General features: G+C 34.7%; 1 protein-coding gene across 1 annotated transcript in view; it reads left to right on the top strand.

Moving 5' to 3' along the window:
• Positions 1 to 18,358, top strand: part of RIT2 (Ras like without CAAX 2) — a 289,191-nt gene that overhangs the window by 63,268 nt on the left and 207,565 nt on the right. The window contains exon 2 of the mRNA XM_054583580.1: positions 3,997 to 4,053. Within this exon, the coding sequence (XP_054439555.1) occupies positions 3,997 to 4,053 (57 nt within the window). The remainder of the gene's footprint in view (positions 1 to 3,996; positions 4,054 to 18,358) is intronic.

Below are 18,358 nucleotides of genomic sequence, written 5' to 3'. Positions count from 1 at the left end.
TACGAATTCCTTAAGGGCAGATTTGAAGTTGGAGTTCTCAGATGCCTTTGTATCACATTGTACATGGATGTCCTCTTTTTAAATAAAAAGCTCATATATGACATGTGTGGGTATTTGCTAGGACAAGTATTTTTACTTGGGATCTATTGATCCCTACTTATCTCTCAATATTGTGTATATATGTATAGGTGAATGTATATTTTGGAAAGGATACATAGACCTTTGCTTTTATTAGGTTCTTAAAGACCAATGCATTATGATATTATAAAGTCAATACAATTACAATACATGAAAATAGATGAGAAATTGTGATTCATTTTCTTACAGAATGGCTCTTTGACAAAGGAAAATAGGATCCTAAATTTTTGAGAATGTAAGCCTATACATCATAAAATGAATAAATTTTAGTCTCCAGTTCAATTGGTAGTATTTATCAGATTAAACTTGATAGGTATTTAAGAGAGATTTTTCAAAAATTGTTTGTTTCACATATTACCTCTGCAAATGAAATAATGTTTCTGAGATGTCGTATCAATCACCTACCTTCTAAAACACGGAAGATACTTCTACAAACCAATCTTTCTAAAATTATCTTTGAAGTTCTGGAACAAAACTCAGCTGGCTCTCTCTTTGCTTTTTGTCTCAGCGGTAGATCAGAACATTTGAGAACTGAAGGGCTTTTTCAATTATACAGTAAGCAGCAGGTTTCCATTAAAGCACAAAGTCCATTATCTAAATATATGCTAGGTGTTCTTATAAATAAGTGTAACAGATAAATCCTTGACTGATTCATTTATTTCTAATACTGGTTCTGTGGTTCTACAGTGTAATACTAAATATATCTATTAGTTCTCCAAACACATTCCTAAGTTTACAGTAATTAACTTAGCCCATAATGACACACAATGTTTTCTAGCACTTCTTGGTAGCTTGCATGACTGTCATGTACTGGCACCTGATAGATCAAGAGTTCCAATGTGTTGATTGACTAGTGTGACATTTGTGCAGAGATATTATTAGCATTGTTAAAGAAAATTACAGCTGGACAGTAATTAAAACATTAAAAATAGATTTTATTCATGAACTATTGCAATAGAGGAAAATGACCTCAGTTTAGAACTGGTCTCAATTCCAAATGCAGCAGGGACAATTAGGAATGTATAGCCCAGGGGTAGGGTAAAGGTGAGTGCATGGGAAATTACTACAAAGGAAACAAATAGGAGTAAAGGGGATTCTGGTTAATCAGATTTAACAGAATACTTCCTGAAAGTAGGCCAGGGAATATTGGGGAATGAGTATCATGGGTGATCAGATATCTAATGTCGGGAATTCACTCTATCTGGACACAGCAAGATTCTTGCTGAACCTGGTGCAGCAGAGAAGAACACGAGCTAAAAGTCAAGACCTAGTTTAGAGGAAGGTTCAGAGGATCCTGACTCAAGTTTGGTCAAAAAGTGTTTTTGTTAGTATGATACCAAACTGAAGGAGAGGGTGGAGGCTATTCTAAACCATAGGATAAGGGATGTTTGTGGAGGAAAAGTACTTCAGTAAGTCTGAGGACTCAGAGCAACTGTTCCTGTAGTGGTGTAACTCCATACTGAAAAGGTTCGATGGGCATATGCTGGCATGACATTAATGACTGTGGTCTTTATCCTAATAGTTGCTGACATGAATGACATAATTCTCTTTAAAGTGATGATTCTAGAACTGTCATGAAAGCTCTAATGGAATAGAAAGAAAATAGCTACAGAGAATTCAGTTTTCTGTCTATTGCAATAGAGATTTTCAAGAGAAATATAAGATTCTGAACTAGAAGAATATCAAAAAGAATCAAGACTTATTTTAAAGCTATTTTGCAAGCAGAAATAAAAATGTACATAGCTGGTGTGTCTCAATGGATTGAGTGCTGTCCTGTGAACCAAAGGGTCACTGGTTCAATTTCTAGTCAGGGCACGTGCCAGGTTCCCAGTAAGAGGTGTGGGAGAGACAGCCACACATTGATGTTTCTCTCCCTCTCTTTCTCCTTCCCTTCCCCTCTGTCTAAAAATGAATAAATAAAATCTTTTAAAAAAATTTCTGTTGACCAGATGGAGGGCATGAGAGGGAATGTGTCCAAAGACATCTTTTAAGATTTTAGCCTAAATAATTGGCTGTCACTGGGTGGATGGTGAAGCTGTTCATCACTTAGTCGCGTATCTCTTTGCTTTGAGCAGGGTTGAGTGGGCATATCTTATTTTATTTTAAAATTTACTGAGTCTGAACTATCTTTGAAATTTAGTTGAGTGGCTTATAAAGCCAATTGTTTATTATGGGACCAGGCATCTGACCTCTGTGACAGTAAACTAGCTGGGGACTAAGAGACAAAGGAGACTGCTACTTTAAAACCCATGAAAAACATTTTCCAAATTCTCCTCTATTTCCACTTAATAAATAATGTTGCTTTCAGTTTGCTTACCTGAAATATGCTATCTGTAAGGTATATTGGTTTGCATTTCAAAAACGTGCCCTAACCTATCAAACTGAATAGTACTTTCATAAGGAGGCTTCCTTTGTTAGTGCAATGACAGGAGGTAAGCAGTGTTAAAATGTAAACAGAAATTCCGTTTCACTGGCTCAGGTTCCATTTCTTTGCATTTCTCAGCAATGTTAGACTAGTGCCTTGTACAGGTTTTTTGAAATTAACTGTGTTCCCTGCTCTGAACATTAGCTGAAGCATGTGCATACTGTCAAAGGGAACCGGAGCCAAATAGTAAAGTTGCAAAACTAGATTTTATTCAGGAACTATTTGAACAGGGGGAAAAGAAGACCCAACTGTAAAACTGGATTTAGTTCCAAATACAAGGGAAAATGGGGATTTATAGGCAAGGAGTGGGGGCGGGCACTGTTGGATGGAAAATTATGAAGAAGAAATACCAAGAATAGGGGGGATGCTTGCTGAATGAACTTAAAAAGATTCTTGCTGAAGACAGGCCACACCAATCGGACGTCAAGAGTTACCCAATAGATTTAATTACATTTTTTTAAAAGGATGGGGGGTAAGGAATTTGATCTGATACTGAGGGTGATTAAGTATCAAGAGTGGGAGAGCCTCACGAAACTGAGCAGGATTCATGCTACAACTGGGGTATACAGGCGTAGCAAGGACAGGGGCCAAGGTCAATGCCTAGCTGAGAAGGGGACTCAGAGGAGTGTGACTCAAGTTTGGGTAAGGAGATAGTCCTTGTCTCTCTCTCTCACACACACATACACAGAAAAAAAGGAAGAAAACTGTTATATACTATTTTTTTCCCTAAGTTTGTGCCTTTATTTCAGAATGCCCTTATCTTGTAGTAATTAACAATGAAAATTTACATGAGGAAACTTTACAAGAGAAACATTGAAAATCTATTATAAACATACATATTTAAGAAAAATGTGGAGAATTTAGGAGATACCAAAAAAGTAATGAAAATTAAAGGTTCTAAATAATATGGATTAGGCAAAATAAAAGTGACAAACACATTCAACTATGAAAAGCTAAGGATAATAACTAATATAACATTTTATAACCAATAGAGACTTCAGAGACTATCTTTTTATTTTAAAGATGAGGAAGTTATGTACCAGGGTATATATAGGACCTTTAATAAAAAGATCTTCCCAACCAATACCAACTATTTAACCAGAACAAGCAAAGAAGATCCTACCTCTCATTTACATTCCCATTATATCAAGAACCTTCTTATTTTTACTTCAATACAATTTTTGTTAAAATACACTTAAAATTTGAAAATATTTATTTCAGAAAATTATCTGGCATTATTTTTCACTCCAGATACATGTTTTCCTGTAGAGGTTTTTCTCATTGTCATCATTTTGTGGTTCATGTTGTGTAATTAGTCACTCAGAGAAATAAATCATTCATTAGAACCTATTAAAAGACTGATGGGTACATTGGTGACTATCTTATTAAAAAATTGATGAATTTTTATTAAGTTGAATTTATTTTTTTTCCAGCAATGACAATGCAGTTTATTAGTCATCAGTTTCCTGATTACCATGACCCCACTATTGGTGAGTAATAGCCTTTTTCTCCTTTAGCTCAAATCAGAGCACTCTAAGTGGCTTACAAACGTTGTCGATGTTGGTATGAAACAAGAAATATGCTTTATACTATGACTCAGTATAAGAGCACATTAATATATAATATGTAAACTATCACAATAATAGCTTCAAGGAACAATATTTGTCCTTACTTCTTGCCATGAACTCGCATATTTTCCATTTTATTCTATTTCTGATTAATGATGGTTGGAATACACTGAGTTAATTTTGATTTCAGGATCCAGCAATGGAGGTCTATTGCATTTGAAAAACTATGCTCTGGATAACATAAATGATGTGATTGTGAGTTTATATTTGGTCATTTGCTCACTTTATCTGTGTCTGGATCTTGTATTACAGAATCTTATAGAAGTAACAATGTTAATGTTTATCACGTCACTTGGGAACATGTTTTCTTCCTCAGTCAAAGCAGAAAAGATGTCTTTAAAACTGCTTTACTTATTTAAAGAGCTGCTTTAAAGAATCAGTTGAAAGTTTCCAAGCAGAATCTGCCATAGCATTCTTTGTCTAGGAATACATTGACATTGAACATAAAATATTATTTCATGGTACAGAAAAACGTAACATTGGGCCCCTCATGGTTGTCTCCTTGCTTAGACTGTGTGTTCCCTTGACTACACCTCCTACCTTATCCTTTTTATTTCCTCAACCTGAATACCTCTTACCCTCACCTACAATGGGTGTGATCCTCATCTAGCCTTTTAATTCAAGGTCCTACTGTGTATATAAAATGTTATTCTATAAATAATTATCTTGTATCTCTTCCTGCAAATTCTCCAGGATACGTGCTTGAATATTACTGGTGAAATAAACAAAATGTACTCATTTTGGAATGTCCCATAATTGAGAAGCCCTCTTCATCACTTGAAATGAATTAGTAAGATTTAAGTGCAGGCAATTAGTATGTTGTTAATCAGAAAGCACTTCCTCAAGGACTTGAGTTTTGTGTCTGAAGCAAAAACAATCACTTTGTAAAGTTTTAGAAGTGATTAACTACAGTCCATGTTTGGTAATCCTCTAAATCCATTTCCTTAATATCTTGATTCTGGGATGTTGATAAATTTGTATAACCTATTATGTGTTACAGAAGAGGAGAAATCTCTGGTCAGAAGCTCTGAATTTTCTATCTTGTTAGAAAATTTGACTGTATAAAATCTCATTTATGAAATCAAATATCACTCCATTATTTTCCATCATTGTTTAAGCTTTATATGCACTGATGTTTCAAAAATCTAGGTTTTGCTCACTAGACTCTCATGTCTAATGGCTTGAATAGGGCAATATATGGAATAAATCATAAATGGCTGCTTCAAGAGGGATAAAGGAGAAGAAAGTAAGGATGACCCCTTTAGGTCTCCATGAGGCACATCTATCATTTGAGATTCCATACTGACTGAGAGCTTAAGTCATACCTTTATATGGTGTTTATAAATAAAATAGCTTTAGAAGTTTGAAAACAGAGACACAGAGCCATTGATTACTTTGAATTCAATTTTTCCATCATTTCATTTCTTGGCATCTCTAATGGGAATATTGGTTAACACTTTTCCATTGGTATCCTGCTCCAGGCAGGTGAAAGTCCCAAATAATTTACTTTTCTCCTGTTCAATCTATGTAACTATAATTCAGTCTGGCTGGCTTAATGATCCCTCAAGAGGAAATTCATATTAGTACATTTTGAAAATCATAAAAATTAGAGAAGAATACCCCTATCAAGGGCACTTATTTTCAAATTTATATAGTAAATGACTATTTTTCAATCCTTGTTCATATCTCTTTGTCATCCTACTGACTGAAGTTTTTGAATAATTTTTCTCTGAAATCTTTTATTTTTGTGGCTTTACTTTCTCCCTATATTAGCTTTAAATTATTTTTCTCTCAAATACACATCAATTCTGAAAACTTAGGTTCCCTTTAGGCTTGACTAGAATTAGGCATATTATCTGCTACCAATGTTCTTCCTAAGGAAGTAATTGCTCTCTTTACGTCCTTGAGACATTTTCAAAGTCAATAACCAGCATGCCTAGCTTCTGTAAATCCACAGAAAATGCCTATGAAAGAGATATTGAAAAGTGTTGACTCTATTCTTCTATGTAAGAAAACCTCAGTCAAATATTAAATTAAATTCCTTATAAATGTACAGAATATGAATAAATTCAACTTTTAATTTAATCTTTAAAGTAGACTATCTCAAAGTATTAAAAACTGTGTTAAGTACATTTTGCTTTATCTATAGTAAAATGATAATGGAAGTAATAAGGAAAAAAACCATTTTGACCAAAGGCCTTGATGTCTAACCTTTCATACTAATAAACATACATGCTATTTTTAATTAAAAATAAATCATTAGAAGTAAGCATTTTATGCAATTAAATCAGCAAAATAATGTTTAAGCCTAATAGTTACAAAGAAATCTGTTTATTTTCAAGAAATAAAAGATTAAAATAGCACAATTCCAGCCTTCAAGGGATTTTAACTTCAGGAAGAGAAATTAAGACAAATATACAAATATTTAGAATGTCTTTGAAGTCAGTATTACTTTAAGAAAGAAGTAATTAAGGGGTTTTCAAAGAGTGGAATGACAGTTCAGTGACCCTCTCATAAGATTTATTTAATGTGATTTAGGATCACAGCTTCCTATATGTTTTGAAGGCAAAGAAACTCCTTCCCTCCAGTCTAAGATTCAAGAGCCTTTAAGGAAGACTTCCCAAGAAGTCTGGACTTAAAGACTTTTGAGAAAATGACGTAGGGCAGTTTGTTTTGATACGTTCTTTTATTGTAACTTGCTTGAAATGAAAAATCATATTGTATTTAATTCTAATTTAATATGTATTAAATGTCAAGTTGGTAAGTTGTTAATTTCTTTTCTGCAGTAGAATATGGTGTCTCTTTACAAAAACCAGCTATATGTGTATGTAGTTGGCAAGGGAGATGTAAAGATTTGTCAGGGACTAGATCTATAAAGGTTATGTAGGACCAGCTAGAAGGGGTGTCCAACGTGTGGCCTGCAGGTCACATGTGACCCAGGATGGCTGTGAGTACAGCCCAACACAAACTTGTAAATTTACTTAAAACATTATGAAACTTTTTTGTGATTACATGTCGCAATGTATTTAATATGTGGCCCAAGACAACTCTTCTTCTTCCAGGGTGTCCCAAAGATGCCAAAAGGTTGGACACTCCTGAAGTCCATAGCTACCATCCTGTATTCTTCTTTGAGATAAAAATGAACATTACAGACACCTGCTTAACTTTTACACTTAGATAGCTGCAGGGCAGACAAAAGTAAACATGCCCCAAATTTAACTAATAATTAATTATCCCTAATAGACTTATTTCCTTCAGGATTCTTTATGATGGTAAAACCCTTCATCTACCAGGATATCATGATAGGAAACTGAGAACTCCTTGAGTCCTATTTCAACTTTTACACTGAGTCATTCACCACTCTGTTGTTTCTACCTTCGAAAAATATCTTGAACCTAGGAACATATTTCAAGGACTCATGGACAAAGCCAAAGTGGGGAAGGACTGAAGGAGGGAGATAGGGGAGGGAGGCAGGGGGAAGTGGTGGTGGGAAGGCAGAGACAAATGTATTTGAACAAAAAAAAAAAATTAAAAAATAAAGAGTACAAAACAAGAAAAAAAATATCTTGAACCTGTCCTCATCTTTCTACAACTTCTGCTGCCTTCTTAATTCTTAGCCGCCTCCATTTTCAATTTGGACTAATTCTTCTAAATGGTTTTGACAAAGAATACAGAAATATCTTTATAAACACAAATTTGGAATACTGAACAATTTCCATTGTTATCAATTATTTGTAGGATGGAGAATAAAATTCTAACAGATCCAAGATTCTCATGGTCTTGCTCCTGTGGCTTGCACACTTCCTACCCATGCATGCTTTGTGGTGCTTCATCTACACCCACCTCCTTTTAGATTTACAAACTAGCCATGCCCCTTTCTGCTTTAGGGCATTTTAGCACATATTTTAACCCTGAATATTCTATACCTGTCCTTCCTCCCTTTTGCTTGGTTAACTCATACTTTGGTCAAATTTCAGTTTAAATGTTTCTTTCTCAAGACAGCTGCATTTGAGAGTATTATGCTAAGTGAAATAAGTCAAAGAAAATAGCATATTATTTCATTTATATGTGGAATCTAAAAAACAAAATAAACAAAATAGAAACAGACAACCCAAAGGCGGGGGGGTAGAAAAGGTGACGGTATTAAGAAGTATAAATTGGTAGTTACAGAACGTCACAGAGACGTAGATTACAGCCTAGGGAATACAGTCAGTAATATTGTGATAACTATGTACAGGCCCAGGTGGATACTTAGAATCACTGGGGAGCCACTTTGTAAAGTATGTGAATTTCTAACCACTTTGCTGTAAATCTGAAACTAATGCAGAATAATATTGAATATAAACTGTAATTGGAAACTAAAAATCAATAAATAAAATCCCCTTTGACTACCCAAAAATAAAATAAGTCCTCCTGTCACGCATTCAGTCAGAACTTTGAATGCTTCCTTAATATCATTTATCTCTATGTAAAATAATTTTAGTTTATTATCTGTTTAATTAAATTATCATGTGGGTAGGAACCCCTGATATATTATTCACTAGTGTTTCCCCAGACCTGATGAGAATGCCAAGCATAACATAGTGCTCAATAAATACTCGTTGAATAAAAATGGATGAACAAATATATTTCTAGGAAAATATTTATCATTTTTAAATTGTGCTGCAGTTAATTTTAGAGTCCAAGAGAGCAACTAAACTAATCAAAGGTGTGCTAGTGGTCTTTATTAGAATTTCCTTGTGTATATTAATGGCTATTTCTTAACCTAAAATAGTTACCAGAAGACTTCTTTGAAAAATTAAAAACACTATGCTAATATATTATTTCTTCTGCTTTTTCTTTTTATTCCCTTCTTCTGCTTCTTCCTCTCCAGTCAATATTAACAACTAGTTTGGAGGTGGCTATGATGACACAGGCATTGTACAAGGCACAGGAATTACTGGCACATAAAATCAGGCAGGAATGTTTTCTTCATTGATCTTCCCTGCTTAATTTTATTTCATGTTTTTAAAAGCTAATCATATCTCTACCTAGAGCCCAATTGTCTCCTTTACTCATCGCATTAGGGTGACTTGAGGTCATTGTATAAGTAGAGTACAATTTGATTAGAGTAAACTGGCCTTAAAGGACTTATTCAATAGTTTCTTTTTCTTGCAGAAAGAAAAACAAAAAAGAGCTCGAACAAACAATTCAGTAATGTTATCACTTTATTAACTTATGTGGCCATACATTTATTCAGTACTCCTAGTGCCCAGAAATTCAAATGACCAAGAAGTTTCTAGCTAGTTACATACCCAATTTTCGAAGAATGCATACTCTTGTAATTGACTCAGCTGTGAATGCTTTTCTCTTTTAGTGTTTAAACCTCAATTTCACTTACGAGGCATGAATACTGCGTAATACACTCATCTGAAAGATTTATATTCTTCCCGAGCAATTGGTAAGAACTGTAACAAGCTCTACGGGGAAAGAATAAAATGTTATATATGGAGTTAATTCTTCTTGAATGATTTTGGAAGCCTGAAAAACAAGGACCTCACATAAGTGGCAAAGTACATTAACAGTATGGACAGTTCATCAGTGGATAGCACCATGTCCAATGACTGGTATTGTGCCACAATGCACAAGCATGAAAAATATTAATGTGATTAGACCAGTGTGTAGGACTAATGTACCACATTAAATATACATTCCTTTGTATTTCTGGTGGAATACAAAGTTCCTAAGCTCAGGATTTTAGCTTGTTTGAATCACACTGAAATGGCCTGCTCAGTGTCTAAAATGTATACTAATAGAGTCACTTCTTTGTGTCACTAGAAAAATCCCTGTTAAAATGTAAATTCTCATGGGAGAGGTAAAGCCCAGAACCATTAGGAGTCATTTATAACATTAGCATAGATTAATGTATGCAATTATTCTAGTGAGCAAACCAAAAGCTGTGGTCTACAGAGCAGCACCAAGGAGAGAGTGTGAGACTTGGAGAAGGGATGGTGTTGTTCCCAGGTAGAATAAGTGCTGCAGAATAATTACTGAAGAAAATCAATATTTACAAACTGAAATTGAAAAATTGCATTTATTAATGACCCTGGAATGGTGAACTTGATAGAATAATACAAAGAAAATTAGATATGAATCAGATAGATCAGAAATGAATTCTGCCTTCTCACAGGTCCCTGATTTTCTGTCCAGACTCATCCCATAACACTCTTTAGTTTGCAGTGCTCCAGCCACACAGCAACATGCCAGAAAATTTATCATCTTGGCCTCTTTGCACTTGATTTTCCGCTGGAACACTCTTTTCCCAGATTCTCACAGAACTAACTTCATTACCTTCTTCAAGTCTTTCCTTAGGCTTCAAATATTTAGAGGGACCACTACCAGAACTCCTAGTTACACTCACTCTCATCTATCTATTTTTTTCTCATAGCATATAGCACCATCTTACTATGTTAAGTAAGATACTATGGTAAGATAGCACCAACTTACTTATGTTGTAAGGGACATGTCCCTTAGCTATGTCCCTTAGCTTCACTGAAGCTTCCCCAAAATCTAGATCAGTGCATGGTTCATAGCAGATGATCAATAATTAGATGAGTGAATGTTTAAAGTATTTACTGGCTCTTAAACCTTGAATAAATTAGCATATATTGCTGACCTTTCCTCATCTACAAAAATTAGGTTGATGACACTATTTCCCATATTTGTTTTGTGAGATAATATAAAAATGTAGCTATAACTGCTTCACACTCTGCTCAAGACCAAAGGAATATTATGATTTCCTCAGAAACCAATTGAACTAAAGATAAAAATGGAAATAGGAAAAACTGTTGGGAAAAAACCATCTATTTTATTCTCTTTTTTGAAGGCCTAGAAAGGATGGCAAAGTAACCAGAATGACAATTTATTAATTTACAATGATGTTATTGTCACCATTACTACACTTAGTCAAAGCATGTATGACTATGATTTTTCCTTACATAAAAACTTACATAAAAGAGAAAAAAATCACAATTACAAATCCCTGATTTAATACAATACATTTTTTAAAGATTTTGTTTATTTATTTTTTACAGAGGGGAAGGGGGGGAGAAATAGAGGAAAAGAAACATCAATGTGTGGTTGCATCTCATCCGTCCCCTACCGGGGACCTGGCCTGCAACCCAGGCATGTGCTCTGCTTTGGTAATCAAACCAGTGACCCTTTGGTTCACAGGCTGGGGCTCAATCCACTGGGCCACACCAGCCAGGGATTAATACAATAAATTTTTTAAAATATGGGATATGGGCGGCGTATCATCTCCATCATAGCTATTTTACGTGGGAATACAAAAGTTGCCTGTTAGGCATTGAATCAGTGCAAAGGGAGTTAATAGAATAGCAAGTTTAATGATAGGTGAAGAACACAGGACACATCTATCAGGCCTGCACTATTTCACTGAAGGCTATAGCACTCCCTTCTTTGCTCCCGAATAGTCTGTGACTTAGCTCACTCCTGGAAATAATCGAAATAACGCTTGCTGTTTTCTCAGCATTTATAATAAATCAATTCCCCTTCTGAATGCATGAGACATTCATTGTTGATATATGCTAATGCAATCTTATTTCTGTTGAGTTCTGCGGGTTAGGGGTAATTCCAATTCTTTCAGGTTGCTTTGCCTATCAATATTCTGGCTTATGTCCATTCATTCTTTAATGAATAATTAATGAGCTGGGCACTTTTCTTGGATCTATGCTACAACAATGGACAAGACAAAGTCCTCTGCCCTCATGGAGATTAATTTCAGTAGAGGAGACAGATAATGTAAATTACCAATAAATCTATAACATCAAGAGGTTAATTTGGGGACATATTTCACTTGAGTTCCATTATATATATTTATTTGATTTGCAATCACTTTTGTGTATAGTCAGATGTTTGCTAACTCACTTGATATGGCTTCCAGAAATACTCCTACCTCTTTAAGAAAAAAAAAAGGTAAAATTTAGAATATGAAATTAGGAATAGGGCTTTAGAAGGGACCCCTGAAAGTAAGTAGCCAAGAAACTGTAGTTTCATTAGTATCACAGTCTATTGTTATCTGAGGTGTTCTCTCCCTCTTTCCCACTGCTACCTATCCCCCGCTGGTAACCCTCTCAATAAAAACCATTGAACACGGGGCCTTGGGGCATTTCCCACTAGATGGAATCACCTTCCCCTTTCCTTGACAGGCTAACAGTGCCTGGAACTATTTTTCAATCCATGGCGAATCTAGGGATTCATGGGCCAGAGCCCCCCATACCTACCCACTGCTGATATTAAGGACAGTGTGAAGGAATGGGAGGCAGAATGAGAAGTAATGGTGGTCTGAATTAAGTGTGGTTACTTGGAAGGCAGTTGACAAATTACAAATATAGTAAGACTACAATTCTGAACCATACCGTCTACTATTTTACTCTTGCAGTGTTCATGTGTGGGCATGCAGAGAATTGTCTTTTTAGAATAATCCAAATTAATATTATTATTGATTCATTATAAATAATGTAAACATTATACAAATAAAACCCAATCCTACCACTTCACAGATGGAACTCTAATAGATCTGGATAGCATCTGATTCCCAGCACTGTAACCCAGAGAAGATGCCTATATTTCTATATCTGATTTGTTGGATTCATTTCTTCATCTGAAAACAGAAATAATAATTTCCCTACCACATAAGGCTACTATGAGTGTTAGTTGAGATAATAGAAGTGAGGTGCTTAGCATATATATTAACATACTGCAATCATTTCATAAATCTCAGTACTGTTAGTGCTAAGTAAATAAATCTTAATGCTAAGTACTGCTGTTGTAGGAGATCATCAAGAGGACATGACCGCCAGCTAACCCATGAGCTGGACCCAAGCATTAGGAGGCTCCTTAACCCCTATCTGTGGAATGAAGTCCATGGATGCAACTTTGAAAGAGCAATGTGTTTTTGAGATCATCTGGATGGTAGACATCACTGAGCCCCATTAATGCCTCTATGTAAACTCTTAAGATTTGGGTGGATGAGGTGGTCTACTCATCTTGTGGCTGCCAAAACAAGGCTCATAAAGAAGTTCTCTTGCATATTAAATGTAACACATACCAATCTGGACTAGCCTGTGTCTTTCTTCCATTTCATTTTGTCCTTCACATACAGGGGCCAATTTTTGAACCAACAATTGGTGAGCCAGCCAGGAGATGTAAGAATTGAGTCTTGGGAAAGAGGCATTAAGGGGGAAATCCCGAGTCAGCAATGAACTGTAGTGGTGCATGGTAACCCACATCTTAGATGCATTTAAACTATTCTTAAGCACAGGGAAGCTCCACAACACCAGTTTGCTCATTTGAGGAACTGAACAGAAGAAAGAAAGGAAAAGAATGGCTGTACAGCGGGCTGGCCTCCATTTGGGAAGTTCAGCTGTGACCCATGCCCAACTAGAGGCTGAAGCTAAAGTTAGAAAGTTGGAAGAAGAGCTAAGGTTAGAGAAAGAGACACAGTTGTCCACTACTCTGCTAGCTTTGAAGCTAAAAGACAAAGTAGGAGAGCAGGATAAATTGGAGAACTTAGTGTGCTGTTTAGCAAAGCTAGGAAGGTTCAAGCTGCTGTGGATTAGGTCCCATAACTTGTGACAAAGCCCAATTGAGACAGGCTCTGAGGGGTGGGATTTCTCGCAAAATGGAGAGAGCTAAGAGAAGGATATTGTTGTGATTGACAATGAAACAGGCAAAGTTCCCCAGGCTATCCCACCACTAATACAAAGGAAATGTTAAAATAGTAATTACTCTGTATTTCTAATAATAGAGAAGTGAATATAAAACTCATGGGAGGAAAAAGTTGCATTCTTCCTCTGTTCCTTAGAAATGTAATCTTGCCATGTTTTTGAAATGTAAGCATACCACAAGATAATTAAAACACTATCTACAGTTGCCTGAGACTGAAGGGAAAAAACGGGCTGAAAAACGCTCTTTAAAATAGACTGCTATATGAAGCTTTCTTGCACAAAATCTAGTCCATAACTGCTAAGCTATGTAATAACAACAACATTCTTATAATTAATCTTTCAATAGAGTTTTCAGAGAGTAGCATAACCATGGAAACTTATTTAACCATCTGTGATACTGACTATACCCAGTAACTGATTAAAATTATCTGTGGTCAACCTAAACAACTAGAGATACGCAATTATTCTGTCATTTCATATAAATATAGATGCCCTTGAAGACAAAAGTGTGCCCACAACAGAAACACTTCTCAGCATTTTCTTTGCTTTTTCAATTATTATAATTAAGTGGGCACTTAGTATGAAGTCAAATGACTTGTATTATATTTTGTCTTTTTATCAGTAGTTTATTTTAAAGACACCTTCAAGTATTCTATTGGTTCTCAGTAGGCAATCTTGCAAAAACAATAAGAATGAGAAAAAAATATTCATACTGGTACGTCTTAAAAATTATCCAATGGCTGATAAATGCAATATATGAGATAAAAAATATTTTAAGCATTTCTTAAAAGAGCTAACAAAATTTACATTTACATCCCCTAATTTATGCATTTGTTAAAAAAGAAAGTGTGACTACATAGGAAAACATTTAGAACTGTAACATACCCTTTGGTATTTTCAATCTTTTAGTCACATTTAGGTTCATTTACCCAGTGTTATATGTTTAGAAATTTGTAGAACTGGAATCCAAATCCATATTTGTTTGACCCCAAAGTCATAGTATTTAACTATTGCCTTCTAATTTATGGCCTCTTCAAAGGGGGTCTTTCTGATTAGTCATGGCTGATTCTACTTAATGCTTTTAACTGAACTAGTGTAATTTTAACTACTATGTTGAAATTATTTCTGGAGAATAAAAAGGTCAGCATTTTGACATTTCATATCAAAGTTGTCCATATCAGCATGTGTTTACTCAGCATGAAATGAAGACATAGAGAGAGACATTTAGAAATAGTTGGTTAGTTTGATTCATGTAAATAATCAAATAGAACATGCCATACATATGTCTATGTTCTATAATTTGCTTTCTTTGATTAAAGACAGTCCCACAGTGGGATGGAAGCTAAAATTAGCTATGTGGAAAATCAGTTTGAAAACTTTCAAGCACAACACCAATGTGAGAACCTCTTTTTCTATTAGAAGACAGTTTTAAATATTTTATTTTTCTATTTTATTAGTCATGTGATACTGGCAGTAATTCAATTTTCCAGAGATGCATTTTATTTATGAAGGTCAAAGATATTTGCTAAGTTACTTAGGGTTAGAATAAAGCCCTATATATGAAAAGTTGATTCATCTTTATGCTTACTTGGCTATCTGAATATTTTATATATATTTTTAAAAACTCATTTTGTTTATATTCAGAAGCTAGAGAATAACATTTTTAAAAATCAACATTCCTTTTTCTAAGGTCCTGTACATCTAGGAATAGTGACACCTTCCTTAATCAGAACCAAATTAACTAATTAAAAGATTCTCATCAGTGGATATATGGTGCCATAGTAGACCATTGTAAGAAAGGCCAGGGCTACAATGATCAGCATGTGGTTGGTGCTGTAACCTTAAACTTTTATATATTGTCATGTGTCATACGTATTAGCTTTATCCTAACTATATTAATTTTTTAAGTTGTATGTTTCCATTGAGTTACCCCTTTATCCTCTCTTCATTATCACCCTTTTATTTTTTAATTTTGTATTGTATTTTTTATTACCATATAATCCTCTTATACACCACCCCCACCCCCACAATCCCCACACTGTTGTCCACGTCCGTGAGTCCCCTACTTCCCCTACCTTTAGCTGTCATCCTGCTCTCTATTTGTGAGTCTATCTCTATTTTGTTTGTTAGTTCAGTTTATTCACTATCATCCTTTTAAAGAGTTGTTTATACTAGATATTTGCATTTTCCAAACTCTTGTTCACTTCTCAAACTACTCTAATCTGGCTTCCACACTAATACTTGACTGGAAAAAGACTTAAGTCATCACTGTGCTCTAAATCCAAATGGCATTTACTAGTCCTTGTTTTGCTCAGCAGGGATAGCTGATACTGTTTATGCCCTTTGAGGAGTAAAGGTTGTTTTCCTTTGTTTTCTTCAAAGTCATAATCTCCTGGTTTGTTAACTTATTTTAAGGCAATCCTTGGCTACCTTTGAAAACTCATTCTGCTATATCTGGCCATTCCATCAAAACATTGATCAAGGCTTAATCTTAGACTCTTTTCTTACCCTTGGCTCTTTCCTTGTGCAATCCCACCCATTATCAATATGCCTGTGATAATTTTGTGGAGTTTACATCCAACATCTGGACCTATGCATACAACTAACTTGACATTTCTATTTGGTTGTCCTGATATATCTCAAATTTGACTGCTTCAGGGTAAACTCATGATCTGACCCCTATCAAAAACACTCCTTTTGCAACATTCTCTGTGTCAGTGAATACAGTAATTAAAGCTCCAAAACTGGGAGTCATCTTTGACTTCTCTTACTTACCCCTCATAGATATATTATCATTGCCCTACTGATTCTAACTTCTAAATATTTTTTTAAATGCATTTTCACTATCATAACTGCTACATCTCTTCTGGACTTAGAGCAATAGATTTCTCGCTGAGGTCACTATATTCACTCTATTCCTGCTCCATCCGTTATTTATCCTCATCATGCAACTAAAAAGATAATTAAAAAATAAATTGTAATTATATAGTGGTATATGTGTGTGTTAACTTACAAAAAGTTAAAATGCTGAATCTTCCTTTAACCATTCATTTGCAATAGCCTCCTGACTCCAGAGATAATGACTGGTATTGGTTAGGAAAATATACTATGCCTTCACATAATAGCATATTAGGAAAAAAGCATGAAATATTGCTTTTATGTCTTTTTAAAATGGTTAATTTATTTTTACGTTTTTATTTTATTTTTTATTGTTGTTCAATTACAGTTGTCCCAGATTTTCCCCCGTTGCTCTCCCCTGCCCCGCACATCCCTACTCCCTCAGTCAGTCCAGCCTGTTGTCCATTACCATGGGTCCTTTATATGTGTTCTTTGACTAGCTCCTTCCCTTTCTTTTCCCCGTTTTCCCTCCATCCTCTCCAGGGGCTTTTATGTCTTTTAAAATGTGTATTGCATCATGTGTAACATTCTAAAACTTACCATTTTAAATCCAAATAATGGTGAACTTGTCATGTCTGTACCTGGAGAACTTGTCATAACATAAATAACTACCTGAACCTAATTAGGTAATATATACCATTTTATGCTCTAACATACAATCATAGTTGTTTTGATGTACATTTATAGACAATTTAATTATAGTCATTTCTAAGTAATGAATAATAAATTTTAGCCATTTCCTAAGGAAGGATAACTTATTTCTGGTTCTCTCTTATATAAACAGTCTCACAATGAACACCCTACTTGGGCAAATATGTGTTTTATAGGGTATGTACTGATAAGTGTAATTGTTATATGGTTATAAGTCGTATGAATTTTACATTTTAATAAAAATTTTAAATATTACCCTCTGAGGAGACACAAAATTTCATGACAGCAAGTGATAGTTTATAATTTTTATAGCTTGACTAACACTTAATATTTACATTAAAATTCTTTGACAAGTGAATGAAGTATATCATTTTTTGGTTATTTAAAATTTTTATATGAAATATGACATACAGAGTATGTACAGAATGAAAAACACTGCTCACTAATTATCACACAGTAACCGCTCATGTAACTGCCACCCAACTAAACCAGTGACCATTGTCAGCATTTCAGAAGCACCCCTCAGGCCACCTGCCAGTAACTGCACTCTCTATGACCCCAAGCTGTCCTTGCTTTTCTTAACAGTTTTAAAACTAAGCAAACACACCTATGCATTTGTCTTGGTTTAGGCCATTTCGTAATGCTTATCCAAAATAGAATTGTTCAGTCTATATTATTCTGCATCTGGTCCCTTACATTCAACATTATGTTTATGAAATTTATTAATGTTACTTCACATAACTATAAAAATCATTAACTTTAGTTTACGACACTGTGCAGATTATTGAATGTTTTATTATTATCTATATAAGTAACATATGAGAGTTTCCCCCACTTAATCAGATTATTATTTTTCTTACTAGATTAGTATAATCCAGTTTTCAATCTAA

This window comes from Pteronotus mesoamericanus, unplaced genomic scaffold, assembly GCF_021234165.1.
Source record: "Pteronotus mesoamericanus isolate MK-2021 breed Mesoamerican mustached bat unplaced genomic scaffold, CSHL_Meso_final contig_74, whole genome shotgun sequence".
Classification (NCBI taxonomy): Eukaryota; Metazoa; Chordata; class Mammalia; order Chiroptera; family Mormoopidae; genus Pteronotus; species Pteronotus mesoamericanus.
Note: the sequence above shows the minus strand (reverse complement) of the source record. Positions and strands in the feature narration are given on the sequence as shown.